The sequence below is a fragment of the Takifugu flavidus genome, chromosome 8, assembly GCF_003711565.1.
Source record: "Takifugu flavidus isolate HTHZ2018 chromosome 8, ASM371156v2, whole genome shotgun sequence".
Classification (NCBI taxonomy): Eukaryota; Metazoa; Chordata; class Actinopteri; order Tetraodontiformes; family Tetraodontidae; genus Takifugu; species Takifugu flavidus.
In genome coordinates this window covers 10,411,331-10,433,989 of record NC_079527.1, presented here as the reverse complement: position 1 = coordinate 10,433,989, position 22,659 = coordinate 10,411,331, and the positions used below count along the sequence as shown (strand labels likewise).

At 46.7% G+C, this 22,659-nt stretch overlaps 2 protein-coding genes across 3 annotated transcripts; one reads left to right on the top strand and one right to left on the bottom strand.

Moving 5' to 3' along the window:
- Positions 1–8,347: 8,347 nt before the first annotated feature.
- On the bottom strand, positions 8,348–14,454 carry spata2 (spermatogenesis associated 2). Of its 2 annotated transcripts, XM_057039896.1 has the most exons (3): positions 14,097–14,454; positions 12,346–13,135; positions 8,348–12,223 (listed from the first exon to the last, which is right to left on the bottom strand). In XM_057039896.1, exons 2-3 carry the CDS (start codon positions 12,688–12,690, stop codon positions 10,886–10,888), a joined length of 1,683 nt encoding a protein of 560 aa, XP_056895876.1. In that variant the 5' UTR covers positions 12,691–13,135; positions 14,097–14,454; the 3' UTR covers positions 8,348–10,885. The 2 variants fall into 2 exon arrangements, with proteins under 2 accessions (XP_056895876.1, XP_056895877.1); XM_057039897.1 differs by lacking the exon at positions 14,097–14,454 and having other exon boundaries at positions 8,348–12,269; positions 12,346–12,484.
- A 152-nt stretch (positions 14,455–14,606) lies between these two features.
- On the top strand, positions 14,607–17,725 carry rnf114 (ring finger protein 114). Its single transcript, XM_057039910.1, has 6 exons — positions 14,607–14,804; positions 15,354–15,504; positions 15,648–15,754; positions 16,123–16,237; positions 16,306–16,413; positions 16,486–17,725. Exons 1-6 carry the CDS (start codon positions 14,668–14,670, stop codon positions 16,549–16,551), a joined length of 684 nt encoding a protein of 227 aa, XP_056895890.1. The 5' UTR covers positions 14,607–14,667; the 3' UTR covers positions 16,552–17,725.
- The last annotated feature ends 4,934 nt before the right edge of the window (positions 17,726–22,659 follow it).

The following is a 22,659-nucleotide window of genomic DNA, read 5'->3' as shown; positions in this document are numbered from 1 at the left end:
ATGGGACTTGAACCTGTGGTTCAGCTTTACTCAGTCGGTTCCTTCTAGACATTCCAGTGTTCTGCTCATATGACTAACAGGAAGTAGTGAAATATTTTTACATATGGAATATAATCACCATTAATGGCCAATGTAAGCAGACCAAACATGCAGGAGGAAGGTGTTCTGGGTGGACCTGGATGATTGGGACCTTACACTACAGCCTGTTCTGATGCCTGGAGCTCTGATAAAGCTTTTTCCAAACCAGCCTCACATTTGTTTCTTCTGTTAGAGAACACTCAGTCTGCCTCCCAGGTCTGCATGTGGTCCCAACTCTGCCTCCAGGCCCGAAACAGTGACAGCACTCGGCACGTGTGGCAGCCGGCTGTCGGTCACGCCAACCGCGACTCCCAGTGTTGGCCAGAGTTATTTTAGGAACAAACATGCTCTCTTATCTCCACCGTGACTAAACCTGATACTTTTGTGTGGAGGCAAATTAGCAGCTATCAAACTCCTCCGTGAGACGGAGCGTAACTTTAGAACACAACTGGAGGAGGAGCTGTCGTGGATGACATCACAGATGCACCGACAGCTTCCACAAACAACGAAGCCCAGAACAGGCTGCGCGGATGGACCACCATAGCTTTCTATTTTTTTAATATATGTTTGGACACTTTAGTCAGTGTTTCATATGCAGAAACATAAATATGGAATCGCCTGCAGCTTCGTCTTTTAAAAAGAAACTTGGGCATAGCTTAGCGTTTAGCGCTTCGGCTGTGACAAAAACCCAGCACCAGCGGCAGGAAGTCCAATTATACAGCTAAACTGTCAAAGGCGGAATTGTTGACAGAGACAATGCAGACAGATCCTGCAGCTCCTGCATGAATCCCTTCATGCTCCTCTGTTAGTTCTACAGAAATGGAAGGAAAAGCTCTTTAAGGCTGGTTTAGATGCACCGTTGTCGACAATGGCCTGGAAATGGGATTCCCCTGTAGAGCCATATTTGGTTGAGAGTAACACATGTTTAAACCACTTTAACAGATAAGTGGGTTCTTAAATTTGGCGATGAAGCTTTGGTTTTGTTTTGAAGTTATGGACGTTCTTCTCTGAGTCACCTCGATGGATCTGGATTAATCATCAGAAACTCTCAGCAGTGGCTCAGAGCTGGGAGATGAGGGCCCCCCCCCCCCCCCCTCCGCTGGCTCCCAGTTGGCCTTAGAACAGATTTGTGAGTGAACTTCTTAGTATAACGCAACTCTGTCCACCTGTCTGTCACCAAAAACCTTCATTATAGCATTTTAATTTTATATGAAGTATAAATAAGAGTTGGGTGCACGCTTGGGTGAAGCGTGACTCTCAGAAACTAATCACATTTTGTGGTTTCGCTGACCTCCCGCACACGGTCTCACGCTGGATTTCCTAATCTGTGCAGTAAATGTGTCAGGAACTGTCAGGAGCATCCTCAGAATAGAAAGCTGTGGAGAGTCTTGGGGGGGGGAGGGACTCACTTATTCCATTGTTACACAATCTTTCTTCTGGCTTCAGCCGGCTGACGGTTGTGCTTCACACAGCACTTCCTGCACTTGGACGCCTTTTCCATTAAACCCAGTGAGAAAAAAACAGTTTCATCCGGCGCTGATTTGTTCTAATGTACAGTTCTCACACGATCCACTGTTACATGATCTGCAGTGATTTCTTCATTAACACCGTCTGTCCAGTGTTTCCTCCACATGTTCGCTGAATAGTTCCAGTGGCTGCGCTGTATTGTGCTTTCCCATTTTCAGTTGCATTACACACACACACGCACACACACACCCCAATAACTAACTCTGTAACTTTGGTTGGTCAGGAAAAAGAGCCTTTGAATGCAAACTTTCAGATTATTTCTTTTTGGGATCACATACACATATTTAGGTGATTCTGTGATGGGGAACTAAACACTAGAGGGATAGATGAGAGTCAGATGATGAGAAAAATCCAGGAAAATAATTAAGAATAGAGAATGTTGCTGTTTGCTTTGATAAGCCCAGCTAATTATGCTTACTTAGCTATTGTCTTTCCCAGTTTCTACTTTTTGGATTTGCCGAAATCCATTTTATATTCGATCAAGAGACTAGATTAGCAGCATGTGAGCAAAAGGCGATTCAACTTTTTTGCCGCCTACATCAGGAGAACAACGTCCACAGTTCGCCTCCCCAAGTTCAGAAATTTTCTATTAAAAACAGTCCCAAGACCCCATCTTCTATGCCCTCTTCCATTTTGGGTTCCAGTTTTTCATTTTTGCTAAATCTCCTGAGATCACGTGGGATTTCTGGTGTGGAGGACGAGCTTAAAGATCTGGGAGATTACAGTGCTGCATTAAGAACACACAGTATGATCAAAACAGGTCAATGCCTAATTTTTTATCTTTTTAATTTTATCTGTGCGGGATTTCCAACAGATAAAAGAAAATCTCTTAAGATTTAGCCAGAAAGGACAAAACAGGAGGTGACATTGAAGTACAGTCGTTAAGGCCTCCAGGTTGACGTTCTGCTAGTGTGATTAGACTGGACTTATGCTGTGATGACAGTGGAAACAGTTTTATTAAATCCGCAGGGACTCCAGAAACTGACAATTTCCTTAAAGAGAAAACCTTAAAGCTTTGAATGTGGCCCTCCAAGATTGAGGTGCAACAATATCACCTGATTGTGCAGTGATATGTCTGTGCTGGAGCTTCACAGAGGGCTCCTGCTGGTCTTTATTTATATTGTAATGTTATACATTGTGTCCCTGACACCAGAGGAAGAAAAAAAAAACAGGCTATACATCAGTGGGCGAGGACAAAAGGAAAGTTAGAGAGAGTGATCGGATCCATTAAACATAGTCAATGTTTTTTTTTTAGTTATGAAGAGTGTTAAAGCGTATAGAGCGGAGGCTGATGATGCTATTGAGCGATAATGACTGGGAGGATGGATTGACCATCACCACATGGACGCTACCACTGTTGGCACTACCAGTTTGTCACGGCATCATACGATTCCTTTAATAAAATAGAGACTTGTCTGAACCGGCCATAAAGAAGTTGCTCTTACTTCAGTTTGGCTGAAAACCCAGTTTGTTTGGTCTGGAGTCACATATTTCCCAGCTAAAGACTTCCTCTCTGAATCTAGACGGCATCAATGGATGAATTCGAGCACAAAGCGATGCATGAAGCCGTGCGCGCATGCACAATATCGCTGCACAAGGATCAGCACCCTGGAGAGTTTACGGACAAAGTTCACCGTTAGCAGATGTTTTCAACTGTGGAAATGAATGTTAAACCCTGAAGGTGCTTCAGTACGTCAGCCTCCTCCAAGGTTTCCCATTTCATTCACGTTTCCACACGTGAAGCAATTAAAACTTGGTTAGAAGAAAAATCACCTTGTTACGGTTCCATTTTTGACACCAAAAAAGCTCTCAGAAAATCAAACTTTCAAAAGAATTCAGCAAAAACAGCATTTCATCTTCTCGGAGACAGGAATGATGGAGGAGGACGTCTCCACAACTGCTGGCTGCACATTCTTACGTGCCCTGATCTGATCGTGCGCGCCTTTCAACTTCCGTGCGTCTTATCTGGCACGGGGAATATCAAGATTTGTAGTCTGGCTGCGTTACGTTCAACCTCATCAGGGAGCAATTTCCGCAGCTAAACCACCTACTCACTCATTCAGCTTCTCCTTGCCCCCACCCTCACTTATTGGAGTGTGATCAAATTGGGGATGTGGAGCCTCGACGTGTGTATTCATTAGAGAGCCCGTTTGTGCTTCCCCCGCGGGGCTCCCGTGATGGAGAATGTCCTGCTCTTCTTCATCACCTGAGAGGGTTTTTTACTATCTCGCCTCACTCCTGCACCTCATTGCAGATCCGCCATCGGAGTCTCAACTGAGCGTGGCCTGCAGTTGCACAAGTCTGCTTCTCTGCTCGTTTTAACGGTCGGCAGCACAGGTCCGCACCTCCCAGCGCCTCAGCAGCCATGAGGCAGCGCCGGGTCTATCGCCAGTGCTGCTCCGCCGAGTCTGTTCCGCTTCATGTTCCTTCCGACTGCTTGACTGGGCCTTGCTGAGAACTGAGGAACACCATACTTCGGATTAAAGAAAGCCATTGAGTTTGGATTTATTGGTCCCGAGGGAGGGTGTCTCCGTGCCAGAACGCATCATTGCCGGGGATGGATCGTTTGGGCTGCACAACTGCGCGTTTGCTATGAAATAAAGCACTAGCATCATCGAACAAGGGGCGACCGTGCACGAGCACGGGGCCATTAGGTTGCATCCTTGCTGACAGAACAGTGGTACGGCACATTATAAAAGGCCTGTCAGAAATGCACATTACTCACGCGTTTGTGTTGGTTTGAGAGGTTCCAGGATAGCACCGTGATCAATAGACAGGCCTGTCAGTCCATCATCAATTAGCACATCCGCCGGTCACAAGGGTGCAAGGCTGAATAAATTCACTCACTGAGAGAATATGAACAATAAAGGGAATTTTAAGAGCGACCTTCGCTGGACGCTTGCTGTCCAGTTATCATTATTATTATGAGCAACATATTAAAGCAGCGGACAAGGGGGGAAACGACGCAACGGGACGGACACACACATGAGATGGGAACCATCTGTCATCATCTGCATTAAAATGCAGGGGCTATACTGCCTAATCGGTGTAAGTACTAGTTACGTCTTTACGTAACCAGGGACTGCATAATTCATGACTTAAAATCGAAGTAAATGACAACTAATTACATGAACTATGGATCTGAGGTAGGGCACGCAGCAGCTGCATACACGCAATTGCACGCATAAAAATCAATAGTTACATTCCCGTCTCTTCTATAGAGCCATCCTCCCCTCCAACACGCACACACTTGCCAAACGTTGGGCCCAGAGAGCACATCACAAACACATGAGTGCGCGCGTGTCCTTACGCACGCCGGGACTGGTGTTTTCCCACTGGAGAGGCGCGTCTGCTCGCTGGATCTTACATAACCCGCTACAAATCTGCCTTTTTGTCCTCTCCCGTCACATTGGGTGTCGAGCGGCGTGTCTCCGCGCTGACACGTGAAGGAAAGAGAATAAAATCTGTCAGTGTGTCAGCAGGCGATCATGTGTGTTCCCTCATTTTCCTGCCTAATCGTTGTGGCAGCCGACCCGACACGGCTCGTTATGCGCGCTCCGTGACTTCTTCATTATGGATGATACACGGATACAAATTGCCTCCAACGGGCATGAGCCGAGGAGAACAGCACATTTGCAGAGCCATAAATCTTCGTACGTTTAACGGCATGTTCTCGTAGATGAGTAGACGATGAGGCCATGATTAAATGTGCCAACTGTGGAGCAAAGCCAGGTTACTCAGAGCGCACCAGAAAATAAATATTATCTACTAACCGTTACTAAATCATTTCGGAACAATATTATTCTGGCTTTAGCGATGGATTATTGACAGTTAATTAGCTTAACCAACAATGTCAAAAGCTTTGTGGGGTAATTAATCATCCGAGTTTTTTTTTTTTTTTTTTAAAGCTTTTTGTCACTTTTCGTGACAGAAAGTGAAGTTGGCAAAGTCTGGTTCTTAAAAAACAATGAATATTGAATATTATTCATGAAAAATGTTAAAAGTTTCAGCTCTCCTCGGGAGGTAAAGGCAGGTGGGAAGGTGGAGGCATTTGACTTCTCCAGGCAACCAAGTGGTGGATGAAACGGGACAAACTGGAGACACCGGAGCACCAGGTGCTGAGCACATTCCTGCTAATATGGCTCCTGGGGAAAGGCCCCATAGCTTTAGAGGGAGATTAGTCAACTCCAAAAACTAATTCCGAACACAGCTGAGCGATGATTCTGAGACAGCTGGTGAGTCCTACAAGAGCACTGACCTGGGCCGGGAAGGTGGAGGTTGTGGGTGGGTTCCTGGCTGCCACGCTTCTGCAGCATTGAGCAGAGGGGAAGGGAGGGGAGCAGAGAGACTGCTCCATCTATGGAGGCATCCTGCCTCAGCCTTCCCGGAGAGGTCCACCAGGCCGCTGGAGAGGAACGCTGGTTCGTCAGTCGGCCCTCAGATTCAAGAGGAAGGATGTGGATTTCTGGGACGCTGGATGACCTCTGTACCCTACTTGGGTGCATGTATGCTGTAAGTGTCTATTCTCCTCTTCTTCCTGACCTAGCTCCCCTTCTCTTCCTCCTTCAACCCTCTGTCCATCAGCAGAAGGCTCTCTTCATATGAGCCTGGTCCTGCTCAAGGTGATTTCCTGTTGAAAGACGGAACTGTTGTAACAGATACTATATGAATAAAGATCAGACGGTGACCTTCAGGACTGAATACCCGAGTGTGAAGCTCCCGGGATGAAGAGCAACGCCTCCATGTCAAAGGGAAGGGGGGCAAGGATCCCGGGGTCTTGTTCCTGTGATTGAAGACTGGGAGATGTGTGACAGACGGGTCGGTGCAGCCCCCACGGGGTTTCAGATGCTGCATCGATCTGTTGTGGTAAAGATGGAACCGAGCTAGAAGAGTTTATTGATCAACTCGCATCCCGACACTCATCTTCATCATGTGCTGTGGTTGGTAGCCAAAAAATATGATCACAAATACCTCCCCACCCTGAGGGGGGCGGTTGGATAAGGGCAGTGTTTGGCCATTTGATTAAAATGTCTGGTTGGGAGGACATATTGAGGACATCCTGTAGGGACTACAAATCCCATGTAAAGGTGGGGCGTTGTGATGGAGGAGCTGGCTGGGAGGGGCACAGTCTAGACCTCCTGGACCTGAATGTGGGTGAAAGCAGAAAAGAACATTAAAGGCATGAGTAGAGAAACAGTGATGCCAGAAAGGTTGTTGTGTTCCTCCGTTTCCACAGCGCTACAGTAACAGCTTCCATCCTCTGATCGACAGATGAATGATGAAGATGAAGAGATGAAGGGACATCCCCTCGACGTCTCTCCATCTAATTCAGTAACAGTTCGGAGCGACTACAGCCTCCAGTTTTGGAATAATAACCATAGTTCTTGGCTTTGCTGTTTTAAAGGTTCAGGTTTCACACGTGTGAAGGTGGAACCATCTGCTTTCAAAGAAACTGTTCTTCTTGGTTGTTTTTAAGGTCGTTTCCCCACTTTTTATGGTTCATGGTAACCTAATTTACAGTGCCTAATTCGTTTAGAACATTAAGGTGCTGACGTGAGTAACATGTTCCAGGAAGTTCCTTCAGAGCCTTGTGATCACTCTATTAAAAGCACCTCTTTCTGAATTCTAAGCCAGTTTGTTATCTTCTATCTTGAAAGTGTAGTAGTGAAGTGCTTTTGTGAGCGCTCCAGAGGTCAAAGGTGAAGAAAACATTCATTCAAGATCTTCATTTAGCGATGTGAGAGGGAGGACAAGGAGAGAAAGCTTCGAAATGAAGTGGTTATATTCATTTAATCCAGTAAAAGTCTGAGAGGTCTACATAAAGAACCCCTCGGGTCACCGCGCTGCTCCCGCAGTGCCTGGTTTATTTGTTCATTTTCTTACATTATTTCTTTAACACATATTCATGCAGGGGCTGAAAATCTGGATCTCAACGTTTGGCCTCAACCTCCCAAACACATCTGAAGCAGAGCAGCGTGGTGGGATAAATTAATTTTGTAATTTGGGAGCACAATCCTCATTTGTTGGCTAAATTGGTTCCCCCGTATCCAGACATTGGCCTAATCAGTTCTGGGCTGTGACCAGAAAAGATGGCTAGAAAAAGGAAAACTCAATTAAACTGTAGCTTGATGTGATTTATCAAATGCGGGATATATCCTGTCATGCAGTCAGTCTCCATCTTTCTCCCGCTGAGTGTTAATGTTCTTTACTCAGTGTGTTTGCCCCCCCCCGGGGCTGATAAAGACTGTTAGTCAGCACCACATGACCCAGAGGAGAGGCTCACGTTCCTGCAGCCTTCTCCCCCTTTTTGAATCATAGTTGCACCAGTTCTCATATTAATTTATTTATAACAGAACTGCCACTGATCTGATGATTAAAATAACTGTTTAAAACTGTAAATATTGTCATCTGGAGATTTACTATTTACACACCCTCTTCTGCCACGTTGACCCACTCGGCAATGACTGGTAAATTGAGTTTTTTTTATATTTCACTTAGTTCTGAGATCAAAGACATGACTTGTAAGTAACATTTAAATTTACACAAGAAACAGATAAACAATAAATTCAATAAGATCACCATTAAAATGTTACTTGGTTGAATACTGAACATCTTTAATAAATTATGTTATCAATTAGACAGATGTTTCCATACCTTCCTGTGTATGTGGCACCATCTGCTGGTCATGTGGAATAACTACAAGCCATGCAGGGGAGGTGGTGTGTAAATTCCAACTACATCCTCCAACAGAAGCCAGTTTTTAATGGAAATTTCCGAATTTGTACTTTACAAAGCTCTCAGAAAATACAATGTAAGGGTATTAATGAGGCAGAAAAATGGCATGTCAAATGAGTACCACACAAGCAGAAACAACCCTTTGTTTCCCAGAATTTTATTCTTTAAATTATTTTAGAAAATCATCTCATTTCACATATGTATATATTTATATATTAGTTCCTTCCACTCACTAATTGATCATTTTGGCCAGGTCCCATTTTCACCCCGTGTAACTGACGGCGAGTTCATTTCCCCTTCACGTGAACTTTGTGCAATATTCCCCAGGAAGGAAGAGAGGGAGACAGTGGATAAAGGTCTGTTCATGTCTTGATGAGTTTCCTGGGCCTTGTCCAGTGTGTGCCAAGTAAGCGTGAGGAAAGGGTTTTGTTTTTGTTTTCTCCAAAGGGGGCTGCCCCACTAGGGTTAACACCAGTGAAGGAAACACCGAGAGTCTGCTGAAGGTCAAATAATCACGTTCAGATGGCTCAATGTGTTCCGCGAGACTAAATCAAAACAAAAGAGTGGCTCTGAAGACGTTTTAGCCCTTAAGTCAGCTGATCCAGGTCAAACCCACGTCCGCAGCCAGCTTTCGCAAACAGACGCGAGGCTAAACGTTAGCAAAACCACACAGGTACGCTGATTTTCTTTGTTCTTCATGGCAAAAATGTTCAATGTGGAAACATGGCTCAAAACTTTAGGAAATTGTTGCTGGTATGATTAATGAGCAGGCTAAAAAAAAAATGGAACGAGTGACAAAATATTTTAACAATAAAGGCAAAATAGCCGAGAACACACACACGCCTCCTTTCATTACGGACTAAAACCTTCAAGACGCATGAAGACGGTGTTGGAACGTCCCTTCGTTGTGTCGTTTTAGCACATCGAACGATAAAATGAGAAGACTTAAAAGGGGACGGAATGAACTAAAGCTTGACATCACTTCTGAGCATCGTGTGGTTATCAGACGTGAACCCCTTCAGCAGATAAACAGAGTCAAAACATTTCCAAGCTGAATGACTGCTGAATGGTGTGATTAGGTTTGGATTTTTACCAAGTCTTTCCTCAGCTTTTATCCTTCAAGCTATTTACATACAGTAGATCATGCAGTCTGGAGAATATAGGTTCACTTCTTTACCTGGAGTGACGTAAAAGACAATAAATAAATTAAAAATATATATACGATAAGACTGTAGAACATTTTTAAGGCATTTACAGGTTATTCCAGACGGACCATGAAGGTTCAGATGCCCAGGTGGACTTTTTAAATAACCCACGCTCAATTTATTTAAATATGAAAGTGATTTCAAATCAGCCCTTTGGGTCCAACCCCTGGAATTCACTGTATTGTTCGTCTTTTTCGTCTGGAAATCAAAGCTGACCGCAGAGTTGGGATGGTGTCGCGAGGCTGTTTTGTTGATTTAGTCGTAGTTCTGAAAGAGATTCGTCACAAAATCGAACACCTCTGCTGATCAGCTGACTGTAAACAGACATTTGGAAACATGCAGTTACTCTAGTCGGGGCTCATTTCAAACCACGCTCGGTCTGGATCTAAACGCCGAAGACTTTGAGGTAGACGGAATCCAGGTCTGATTATTCTTTCAAACTGTCAGTTTGCGTTGGACAGACTCAAAGAGCTGTCAAAGAGCCTCGATCGCCTGATATCGGGCCCAGCAGGGGACACCTGAAGTGGGGGGGGGGGTCATAATACAAGGCGCACCACGACGATGCGGAATATGGTAGTGTGATGAGAAAGAACGGGAAGGGGGGTCGGATATGTCGACGGATCAGTGCCACGCGTCCACAGCAGCATTTCAACCTCGGTTGTTTCGCCAGGAAAAAAAAAAAAAAAGTCTTTTTACAAGACACGTCATTCAGAGAGAATATATGGCATCTGTTTCAGGATTTCCCTTCCCCCCCCCCACGACTGCACGGGTTCAAACCCCGCAAACCTGCCCGCTTAACATCTCTCTAGAGAATAGAGTTTCAAATAAAAATATACTATTGACTCGTTCACTTCCAGTGTACGTTTTCTCTTTTTTCAAGTTTTTAAAGATTTCCTTTGTCACAACGCAAGCTTAGAGATCTTTTCTACACACACTCACGTACATATATACTGTATATATACTTATATATTAGAGGGGATTTTAGCTTAGATGCGAGTGGAAAGTTCACGATCATGTCGAAGGGACTCTTCATGTTTCCCTTTCAGGTGGGATGAAATTTGAGGAATTTGGGAACTGCTACAACATCACGTGACTACTCCAGAGCAGGTAGCAGGGTCAAAGGGGGTGGGGGGCAGAGCAAGAAAGAAAAAATATACCAAGAGCCTGCACAGGGGAGAGAGATGTGGGCGGGCGATATGGCTCTCTGCGTTCCTTCCAGGGCCCTGCTGATGGTGAGACGACGGTGCATGAATCGTTAACGCGGGACCGGGGCTGACGCAATAGTGCAAGACTAAAGAGAGGAGATGAGCGGGACGGGACGCACGTCTTATCTGCCGGGTTCACCGGTACACCAGGTGGGACATGGTGCCGGATTTGAAGTTGAGCTGATGGTTGGGCACGAAGCTGTGCTGTGGATTCTTCCGCGTGCACATATCCTTTGCATATAAGCTCATGCACGAGTCACATGACACCTTGGAGCAGTTCACGCACGTGTGCGACGCGCCCGGCTTGTTGCAAAACCCGCAGCGCGACCCCCCCAGGTTCATTCGATCGCTGCTGCCTCCCTTTGGTGTCGTCAGGGCGATGGACTTGCTCGAAAACAGCTTGGTGGACATGAGGGGCTTCTCCACCAGCTGGGGGTGTGGGTGGGGGTGAGAGTGGGAGTGGGTCAGCGTGAGGGGGTGTGGGTGGAGGTGGGAGTGAGCGTTGGAGTAGACCGAGAGCTTCTCCTTGACGGGGATGTAACCATCCAGGGGTCTTGGCGTTTTGAGGTGGTAATCCTGGAGGCCGCAGCAGGGGGAGGGGTCCACGTCGTGGCAGGCGGGACAGAGGATCACCTCGCATCTCTGGCAGGACGCCACGGACGAGCAGCCCAGACCGCAGCCCTGACACTTCACGCTGCCGTGGGCTTTGAGCAGCCACCCATCCCTCGCTTCACGGGGCTCCCTTGACGGAGGACGGGAGGGGGTCTGCCTCCCTCCCGTCACCCCCCTCTCTGTGTACAAGTCAATCTCATCCAAAGAGTGGTACGACGTGTACGCTTCGGCTGGGGGAGGCGACTGAATCGGAAAGAAATCGGCGATGGTGCTGTGGGACGGCGGCGCTGCCACGGAGAAGAGGGACGCCGACGGGCTGGGCCTGATGATCTCATCCTTCATATCCTCCTCCGTGTCCACAAACAGAGGCTCCTTCCTCAGACTCAGCGAAGCCTTCAGCACCGGCTTGTTGACGGCTGCGTGCCAGTGGCCGGCCCCATCGGTAACGTCCACGGACTTAGACGGTCGGCTGCCTCTCCTCAGGTGGTGGCCGTGAGGCCTCTCGATATCCAGCGGCCTCACGGAGAGCCGGGCCATGTCTGCCCCGAGACTGTCGCGCCTGCGGAGCGCCTCTGCGCAGCCAGCCGCGTCGTCTCTGCAACCTCTGCGGAGCTCCAGGGCTTCCAGCTCCGAGGCCGAACCGCGAGCCAGTGCCACCACCTCACCGAGGAGACGGCACTCCGCCTGGGCCAGGAACAGCTCAAACGCCAACTGACGGAGATGATGCGTTCCCCCAGGATGCTCCTGCAGACGGAACTGCGCGTCGTGATCGCAGGTGTAGCCGATGGTGCGCATTAGAGGTCGCAGGTCAGCATCAGGAATGGCAGACTTCAGATAGTACACATACGGGCCAGTGAAGGTCTGCAACAGGAATGACAGGAACCCCATTAGTGTCCCAACACAAAAACTGTGTCGAAACACCGTTGACATTCTTTAAAATTCAGATTTGAAACACTGACAGTCTTCGCAATAAACCAACTCACCTTTATACATCTGAACTCTTTCTTCCAGGGGAACAGCAAGAGGTTGGTGCAGATGACCTCCAGTGTGTGGAAGGCTTTCTCCAGGCTCCTCAGGTTGCTTCCTCTCTGGCAACGGAGACAGTTCTCCACCACTTCGTAGAAATTCACCATCCGGAACCGCTGTCCTGGGTCTGGCTGGTACGCCCCCAGCAGAGCCGTGGCTGTGGAGAGCAGGGCCTCGCTGTCCTTGCGTCTCCCTCTGTCCCCATCGGGAGTAATCCCCATCCTCGAGTGATCCTCCTCCAGACGCTTCTCCAAGGCCGTCACGTACCTCCGAAACAGGTCCTCTTTTAACTTAGCATCCATTGTAGGCAGCAGCTAGCCGTTACACTTTTTGAGAGAGCCTTGCCTTTTTTTTAACATTTCCTGCACCGGCGTGTCACATTCGAGCACCATTTTCGGTCATCATGATTCACTGTATACGTGCATGCTCTCAGGGTTAATAGCATTCTGCAGAGGTGGGTGAGGAATGAGGCTTCCTGTCCAATTAATAGAACATTTTCGAAAAAAGGGATGCAGCTGACGGGCACTCTCAGTTGGCATCGGTAGGCTGCAGCCTATTAGGATGCCTTCGTACAGGCATCTCTACGGACTCAAAGCCCTACTTGTTCCAGAACAAGAAGATAATGTCGTGTAAGATGAGGTCAGGAAGAGCTGTTACTTCACACGCTGGTTCACTTTCAGCAGGAGCTGGTATTGAGGTCACCCATCTCACACTCACTTTCACAGTCCATTCTTCTGTGTTCTCGAGCTGTAACGACAACAGAGGTTTGAGGAAAGACACAAATAAGGAAACCTGAATCAAAGTTCTTGTGACTCTCTCATTTATTGGGATCTTTTTACAATTATCTAAACGCAAACTAATTGCTTGCATAATCGTCGTGGGTGGTTTAAAAACCTCAGCCATGTGAAACAGAAGGTGTTTATGCATCACTGGTTAGAGAAATGGAGCCTGTGCTCCGAGTGGGACGAGGTGAGGGCGCAGTGTGTGGGCTATTTAATACCAGGCCTGTAACCGTTAGGCTCTATTGGTGTAACAATACGTGACATGCACAATAAAAACGCACAGTGAACCGAGGATTTACATGCTACATAACCCTACTCGCGAATCAGACTTGACGAGCGAACTACATTCGTGAAGTCCATCTTGGGTCAAATGTGCTCATCTCCAACTGCATTCCGGACAGATACACATGTATGGATAGGCGTATATGCACGACTACGATCACCAATATTTACCCGATTGATCAAATGTGAGCTGACTGATTTCTCACACATCATTGCCTTAGCAATCATTCGTTTAGCGAGCAGTAGCTACATGTCTGCTAACAACATCCCCGTGCATTACTACTGCGCATCCACTGCAACACAAGCCCGTCACGACCAGCGCTGAAAAAAATATCAGGCGACACCTCATAGATCACTGACAGACGAGCCTCCAACTCGAAGAAACACGATGGTGTCACTTTCCATCCTCGGTTAAACGAGTATATTAGCAGAGCAGTGAACGCCCATTTCAGCGCAGCTGGCCAGCTAACAATTGCTTCAGCTAGCAGGGCGGTCAATCGCTAGATTGTAATCTTTTGTGAAAATTTTGCAGTGATTTTACGGCACACGTCGCAATTTTAGACTCCTCGTTGTGACCACCGGATATCCAACACCAGCTGAAAAAAACTCATTTGAATAAAAACACCACAAGCCGAAAATCTTACCTCTAATACATTCTAGCCGCAGCTAGCTACGCCTCAGCTGTAGGAAATTCCCACCGTCCTGCCGCGCATGCGCACACGTCTGACAGTTCATCAGAGGCCCACGTGCTGTTGGGGAGAAGGAGAGAGTATCGGAAAAAAAAGCAACGTCACAAATTTCAGGGCTTCTGTGCATATAATCCTTTCACAAATACAATTCAAATGCAATTTTTAACTGCATACGCAGCATCTATAAAGTCCACTAGGCTATAGAACACTTTTCATTTAAATAATTTCACACGATTTTGAGACCACATCTCACTCGCTCACTGCGATTTACGGCCGACATTAGCAGTAATTACAACATTGAAAAAGAAAGGTTCCTTTTCGTGCGGGCTACCATGCTTAGTCTCGTTGCATATTCTGACTATATCATCCCAGTTAGTCTATGTTTAATCCAAAATGGGATTTTTTCCCCCCTCTTTAAAAACACCATCATGTGTTGGACTGTCAGCGATAACTCCGCCCTCGCGCGTGAGAAGGCGCAGGACCTGGTGACGTCGTCACAGGAGGACCGAGTCCGAAAAGAAAAGAAATGGCGATGCTTGGAGGATTTAGCGCAGCACAGCACAAAAAAGCCGCTTCTGACGGGAGCGGCGACGTGTCAGAGTTCGTGTGTCCAGTTTGCCTAGAAATTTTCGAGAGTCCCGTAACGACACAATGCGGCCATACGTGAGTATTCTGTCTTATTTCTGTTGTCTCGCCTCCGCCACCGTCTGCTACTAGCGACTCCGTTCACACAATAAACGAGAGGGGGGAAGAAAATCCTCATTTTGAGCACGTCGAGCTGCCCGAGACACGGAACATCGCCCTTGTGCTTGACGGTATCTGTCATGACCCAGCGTTTTCATTTATTTTACTTGAATATCTGCAAAAAAAGTCGCTTGCTAGATCGGTTTCAGTTTTGTTTACATCAAAGAGTCGTCCTCGCCTGGGAGTTGTAGTTTCAATTACAATTGTTTTCTCTCGTTCTTCAGCTGTAAAAGACTACAAACTCTCCCGCCCTCTAGAGGCGGTGACCTTATTTTGGATTTACAGGAAGCTGGTTTAGGGACTTTTGGGCGTTTTAATGCTATGTCCTTTGAGTTTCAGGAGAGTTAATAGTTGTTTTATTCGTTTTGACTGCACTTGAATCAATTGTTTAATAGTCGATGGTTTGGTTTCCTTGTAATTGTTATATATATATATATTTTTTTTTATTTTTTCTGTTTCTCTTGTCAGGTTTTGTCAGAGTTGTTTGCAGGAGTGTTTGCGTCCACAGAAGCCAGTGTGTGCTGTATGCCGGACCGGGCTGGGTCAGTGGACAAAAGCTGCTAAGCTGGAGGCTCTTATTCAGTCATCAATGGCATCTTGCAAAGGGTGTGGGACACAGGTGTGTCCATTGATTAAAACTCACTGGTTCTGTCTGGAAGTGATCTGGATCCCTTTGGCATATGATCTGCAATTGTCACTACTGCTGGCGTAAAGTGTGTCCTGATACAGAGTGTAACCGACATGTGTTGCCTCAATATTCAGGTTGGCCTTTCTCAGATGAGAAGCCACACAGCTGCCTGTTCAAAATACCAGGAATACATCGAGGAAGGAGTAAGAACTTCTGCGCAGAATCAGCCAGCCATCATAAGGTAAACTTTGTTAAAGTAACTTTATGGGCTGGCATCTGAGCCTGTGGCGATATGAACTGTTGGCACATGGTTCAAGGCCAATCGCTCATCTGTCAGCCGTGTTGAAGACAGCGTTATAAAATGGGCTGACTCATCGCTGTTTCTTGATTGATTTGCCTGCTGTCAGAAGAAATGGAAATAAGTCTTTAGACCTGAAGTCCATAGATCCAAACTGTTCGCACACATTTTAACCAGACAGGTTGGTGCTTTGCTTTGTAGGGGGCCCCAAACGTTGATATTTTAATATTCAGTGTCAAGATACTCGTACAGTTTCTGCATTTATGACTCAGTTTTGCCCAGTTCAGCCTGACACCTTTTGTTTTCCTCAGCTCGGTGCCGAATCGCTACACCTTCACCTGCCCGTACTGCAACTGCCCGAACCTCGATCAGGACGGCTTGATCGAACACTGCACCTCCCATCATGCTCGAGATGCACGCCAAGTGGTAGGAAATTCACTCAGTGCATCCACTCCATAAGGAGCCCACATTTGAATCTGCTGTCTTTATTCCAGGTGTGTCCCATCTGTGCCTCGATGCCCTGGGGAGACCCTGAATACAGGAGTGCAGACTTTTTCCAACACTTGAAGATCAGGCACACATTCTCATATGATACTTTTGTCGTAAGTAGACTCTAAAATGCATCTCTTCTTTATTGTAAATCAATAAGACGAGCAATACCCGTGTCCTCGTAGGATTACTCTACAGATGAGCACACAATGATCCAGGAGGCTCTACAGCGCTCCTTACTGGACAATTGAAGTGTGAAGAAGAAGAATGTTCTGGAGAAGGACGCCAGTGAAGAGATCCATCACTGAACTCCAGTTTTACAGGGAATTATTCTTCTTGGCACATTAAGGTTGATTATTCAGCAAATGAATATTGCAATATGATTATTTTCAAGCATATTGTGCCCTCCAAACTTCTGGGTGATGCTGTGTTCCTGCTGTGATGATCTCTTATGCTCCCTTAGTCATATCAGTAGTCTGGATCATTTGTTGAATATCTGTTGAACCTTATTGATATTTCCCCCCACTGGTGACATGGTGTCTGGAAACCAAACTGTGTAAACTGTTATTGAATCTTCCAGTGGCTAATACTTGATGTTATTAAAGGGTTTCACCACTAGGTGGCTAAACGTTAGCGGCAAACTGAAGTACTCAAGTATGTTTGTAATAATACCAATAATAAAGACTGAGTGTGACATGTTTTTTCTTACAGGAAGCAGATGAGATGTAAGTGTATTAATGGAAGAAAGAGCTTCCTTTATTCTGTCGTCTGTCCTTTCTGTTGAGAGATCTGAGGTTGAGGGGAAAGGAGGGGGAAAGGGCGGCACACAGATGTCTGTTTGTCCCTCGAGTATCTCTCGTGTATTCATACCTTCTGGTAAATATTGACCCAAAATACACGAACCTGTTTTCGTAAGTTCTGAGGATATTTATGTCCACACGGGGGCAGTAGAGCTCCACGCGTTTTCACAGGACGGACGAGACAGTTCATTTTTCCAGGGCCGTTTGAGTCGGAGTGGCTTTTAAAGCTCTGGTTTGTTCAAATGTAGCATTTAAAACATGCAAAATCACTACTAAAATTTCACTTTGCTTCCAAATCTCTAAGCAGTCTCGGCTGCAGTTTAGACTAAATATAATACGTTTATTTGTTTTTCATGGCTATCATCACTGCCAGTTAAAATAAATAACCTAATAATAAGCAAGGTTGTACGCTTTCTGAAATAGCAGGACAGACATTTTGTTTGACTTAAGAGCTGCTGATGTTTCATTTTAATTTGTGATTTATCAGGTGTTGTAATCTTCACAGGTCAACCTTAAAGGTCACCCAAGATTTAAAAGCTGAACTCTGATGCCTTCCCGTGTAGTCTTGGTGACACTCGGCTCTCAATGTTCGTAGTACACTTCAATAAAATGCAAATTGATTTTCTGTGTGTGCACTTTCTGGATATATCTGGCTGGCTATTGTCAGACCTACTGTTGGCCGGTGCTAAATCCTGATAAATTAAAGCCCTTTAATTATTTAAACCTCGGCCTCCAGAAATCAGGCGTGGTGATTTATACCTGTGTGTATGAGACATGTGGGGGAGAAATAACACTGGCTTGTTTGATGGATGACCTCAGCAAGTGTGTGTGTGTGTGTGTGTGTGTGAGAGAGAGAGAGAGAGTAAAAGTAACGTGCAGGCTGCTTCAACTAAAGCTCCGGGTTCGCTCAGTTGTCATAATTAGGCACCAAATGAAACAATGTGAGAGAAAATAACAAATATTAGGTTTCAAAGGAGGATTGTGTCCCATGATCAATGCTCCTGTAAGGTGTTTTTGCATGTTCTTGTATCTGGAGAGACGAATGATGAAAGCTGGAGCCTGGGCTGAGCACCATCCACAGGGAGAGGAACTCCTCTCTCCTTTGTGTGCTCCTGCATCTGTAATTGCTGTAGTTAAATGATATTACAGTTCCTCACCTTGCTCCGTGGAGAGCCATTCCCCACATCTCTTCTTGATCTAACCCCCCCCCTTTTCTTCTTTTCTTTTTTATCTCTCCCTCCCTCTCGTCCCCAGTTGTTTAGCTCCAGGCAGACAGAGGAGAGATGCTACAGCTAACGAGATACTGGAGCGCTTCCGGCCAGGAAGGAAGTCGAGCCGAAAAACACGGGAGGGAGAAGTCTTTCTTGTCTGTTTGGTGGCAGAGCTAAAAGAAAACGGGAAAGGGGGGCAAGGTGGGGAATAGGAAAAGGAAGAGAAGTGAACACAATGAATAAAAATTTCATAAAGTTGAGCGTGTGCTTTCTTTGATGCGGGCCGTGGATGGCGTGTGCAGTCTGCAGGCTCTGTGGAGGCAGCAATTAATGCGACACGTGCCCAGGGGGCAAAGCGTGAGAGGCGCAGCGACGGCGGCTCGGTTTAGAACTGTGTTGCACCATCATTCTACCCGTGACACCCTGAGCGCTCCTCGTTGTACTAGAAACTTCTGCCCAGTGGAAAAATTCAGCAGCCCACAGGTGTTGGAGCTCAGAGGTTTCACACTAGTGTAGAAATCCCACCCTTGGTCCGAGGCCCTGAAGGATGGCGCCTTCTCTCCTGGAGAAGCCCAAAGATGGAAACTTTAAAGGAATACTGTGGATATATACAGAGGATCAATATTAATTTAGTAAGAAATAAAATAAATACATTTTGAAAAGATCGGCCTCATTTCCACCAACGTTTCCAGGACTCTTTTATACCAGGAATTTAGTTAGCAGGTAATCTGTGTGGTTTGTGTTTCCAACGCACCTAAAATTCAGGAAAATTGATTAAAATGATGCTGACCACGTCCATGGGAAGGTTTCAGTTGTCGGCCCCCTGCACCATCATAATCTTACCTTAGATTCTTTAACTTTGAATGGATCTGTTGCAGCGTGGCCGCCACATTTAGTTTCACCCTTTAGCTCCATAGACTCAAAGCCTGGGTCTCAGGTCCCCTCTATTGGGTACTTTTTTCCAGGGGTAGTTTCTTAGGAAATATTAAAAATGTTTTTAAATATTCTGCATAAATGGTAAATTTCCTGCAGTGGAACAGGAGCGTTCCGGTGCAGCCATGTGTCCATCTACATTGGTGGGAGTTATGTGTGCAGCCGCTACACCTCTATCTGACCTCAGTGGGAACATCTGGGGGGGGGGGGGTGTCAGCTCTTACACACCTGACAATTCTTTGAATCAGGGTTGTAAAAAGACTTCCGGTGCACCTCTGCTATAACTCGTGTGAGTCAGGGGTTGACAGGAGGCTGGAAGTGCTCAGATGCCTGGAAAACTTCTCCCTCTCGGTCTGTCTGTGTGGGGTTTTTCTTCTTCTTTTCTGCTGAGGCAGGTATCTGCGATGAGGTGCGGGGCGTGCGAGGAGAGCGCTGGGAGTTTGCACGCTGCAAAATTCCTCAAAGTCAGGAGAAATAGGAAGTTCGGGAATCCTGCTGCCCGGGCGTGGCGGCGCGGGCAGGTCGGTCCTCGCAAATGTTTGAACACAAAGCGCCGGTGGGCTTCCCTCACATCAATGCTGGTTCTACACCAGCTCCTCTTCCGTCTTTAACCCCCCCAGTCACACACACACACACACACACACACAGACACACACACACACACACAAATACACACATCAGCCAGAAAGACTCTCCTTGTTTTGCTAGCCCAAGAGCATTAAACTTAACTTTGCTTTAATTAAGGGGAACCTGCATCTTTCCTGTGTGTCCATGCATCCATTTCTGTATCCACACTGGTGTTTACCCAAAGGTCCTCACAGAACTGGTTTTCACTGTATGTGTCCATTCTGCCCATTAAAAGCAGCATTCTGGAGACCAAACCCTTCTGTGACTCCTCGGACCACATTCCACCTCTCTAAAAGCCCCTGCAAATGTTCCCACAATCCCTGTTTCTGCAGGAATATTCTCCTGGAAGTGAAAATGAATATGAAATGCCCTGATCGAGCTATCAGGGGAATTGCAAATTGTCTCCCCCTCCTTTATTTCTTTATTTATTTATATATTTGAAACCCGCACCCGCCACTGTACTAATATTTGAAAGTTGAGCTCTCTGAGGTGTAAATGAAGGCGGACGTGGGTCCCCCAAGTGTGTGTGGGTCTGCGGCGCAGTGGAACAAGCCAAAAGAGGCAAATGGATCTCAATTTGAGTCCCCCTCCCCGTCTGCGGTACCCCTGTAGACCAGCGGAGATGTGTGCGTGGAAGAGAGCAGGGCCCCGAGCTATTATTCTCCCATTAATTTTTCTATTTGAAATCAAACCTCAGCAGGAGCACATGAGGGAATCAGAGGAGGGGCAGGAGACTAGATTGTGGATAACCTCATCGGGGGGGGGGGGTCCTTGCAGCAGCAAAACTGTCCAATAGGGGAGGCACTTCCACTTTCACAAACAGAATCATTTTGTCCAACCGTCATATCTTTTAGACAATTTGAAGCCTGGATGTTTTGTGAGGCCAATAATAACAGGAATAACCACAAACAGCAGGAGACCATATGCTCCAAACATTTCAACACCCCCCACCCTCTGCCTCATTTCATCACCCTGTTTCCCACCTCCCCTCATCTCTCTTTGGAAAATAAAAGTGCCAGCGCTTGCTAATCTGTCAATCAGAATGTTGTCCTGTTGTGGCGATGACGGGGGTCTGTGGCAGCCGACCATACACCTCCAGCGGCTCGCGGGCTCGGAGCGGCTCGATGATTAACCAGGCAGGTAGTGAGTCAAAGTGCTGACGGCAGAAACACACTGACAGTTGATTTGGAAGACAATGGCTCAGTTCTCTTTGCTCAAGTCGTCACAGCTCCCTCTCCATTAACTTCTGGAGGATCCGGAGAGTTGGCGGGAAGCGCTCACGGAAGAGACTGAAAACCTTGGGAAGATCTCTGGAGATCCATTCATGATCATGATATCACCATCCTGGAGAATGTACCAAAACCTGAGAAAGCCTTAATACCTCAATGTTTCAATCATTTGAGCCTGAAAGTACCTTTGTGGTTAAAGAGTCATTGAAGGAGATCATTCCTAACTTGTATCCCAGCTCAGACTGAACCCCAAGCATCTGGATTCAGGAAATATCCTGACAGGATTCACTGACCTTGGGAGTATTGAACAGCCATTGACATGATTGGATTAATTCTCTGTGTTGGGAAAAAGGGACATATTATAAAATTCCATCACACACCAGCAACAGGCTCTTTTCCCTATTCCAATTCGGAATTTCTGCATTTTTTTTTTTTTTATTAAATAAAAGCTGATCCCAAGACTCTTCACTTCCTCTGAATGGTTTTTGGGGGGATGCTCGTTCTGCTCCTCTCTGAAACTGTTACATGGAAACTGCGCTCCGACTTGTCTCAGATTAATAATCCAACACTTCCCAATTATTAACCGCCCCTGCAGTGTACTATTCATATTCAAAGCTGTTTACCTCCCTCCACTTCCTGTGCTTTGTGTGCTCGTGTCTTTGCAGGACGGAATGGACGACATAGGCAGATCTGTCAATCAGACAGCTGTCCCCCCTCCCGCCCCACACCAGCGGCTGCCCATACACCCCTGTCTATGCACCTCCACCGGCTATGGGCCCTCCTCGGCTCAATGAGTAACTAACTCGCAGGTAGTGAATCAAACTGCTGACAAGCACTTGGAAGGAGGGGAGGAGGGAGGAGAGACGGCTGCTGTGTAGGTGGATGGATGGAAGGATAGAAAAGGAGGGGAGGATGGGGATGACAATAGCATCATTTCATAGCCCACCTTGGTGACGTAACCTTTAACTTCGCCAAAGAAAGACGGCTCTCCTCCCCGTCGGTCCAGCCTGGCGTGTTTTCCTCCGCTCTGCCTCATTTCTCCATCTCACTCTCTAAGTGGCGTCCTTTGATGCGCCGTCCCTCTCTCTCATCTTGTCTCCTTAGACAGATGAGTCTTGTCAGCGCCGCCGTCACTCCCCAGCTAAACATTAATGACTCTCTCGCCTTGACAAGTGTTGGCGGGGCAGAGGAGAGGTGAAAGGGGGATGACTCTGGACAAAACTGGGCTAAAAAGGAGAAGTGACGGCTTCATCTGGCACATTCCCTTTTGTCTCGCTCATCTTGAGTCTATGCATGTGTGCCATCAGCAAATTCCTGGTTTGACGTGACAGTTTTATTGCCCTGATGTCGGAGGAGACGGACCTCTTTGTAGTACCAGCGTCCGTCATCCTTCCTTTTGGCATTTCTGACATTCCTTCAAGTATCTGTGCATGCCTGAAAAGTGAGCGGGCGTGTTTATCTCTGCTACTGCTTATTTCCAGGTCCACGTGCTTCCGTCATTCCCTCGTATGCTTATCTCAGAGAACATCCTGGACTTTGATGTCAGCTGCACGCTGGTG

Excerpts from the sequence above, each read along its gene's own strand:
- rnf114 (XM_057039910.1), top strand. The coding sequence starts at position 14,668 with ATGGCGATGCTTGGAGGATTTAGCGCAGCACAGCACAAAAAAGCCGCT. Across the intron at positions 15,755-16,122 it reads AATCAGCCAGCCATCATAAG|CTCGGTGCCGAATCGCTACA; the intron begins GTAAACTTTGTT and ends TGTTTTCCTCAG. Across the intron at positions 16,238-16,305 it reads CTCGAGATGCACGCCAAGTG|GTGTGTCCCATCTGTGCCTC; the intron begins GTAGGAAATTCA and ends TCTTTATTCCAG.
- spata2 (XM_057039896.1), bottom strand. The coding sequence starts at position 12,690 with ATGGATGCTAAGTTAAAAGAGGACCTGTTTCGGAGGTACGTGACGGCC. Across the intron at positions 12,224-12,345 it reads AAGAGTTCAGATGTATAAAG|ACCTTCACTGGCCCGTATGT; the intron begins GTGAGTTGGTTT and ends TTCCTGTTGCAG.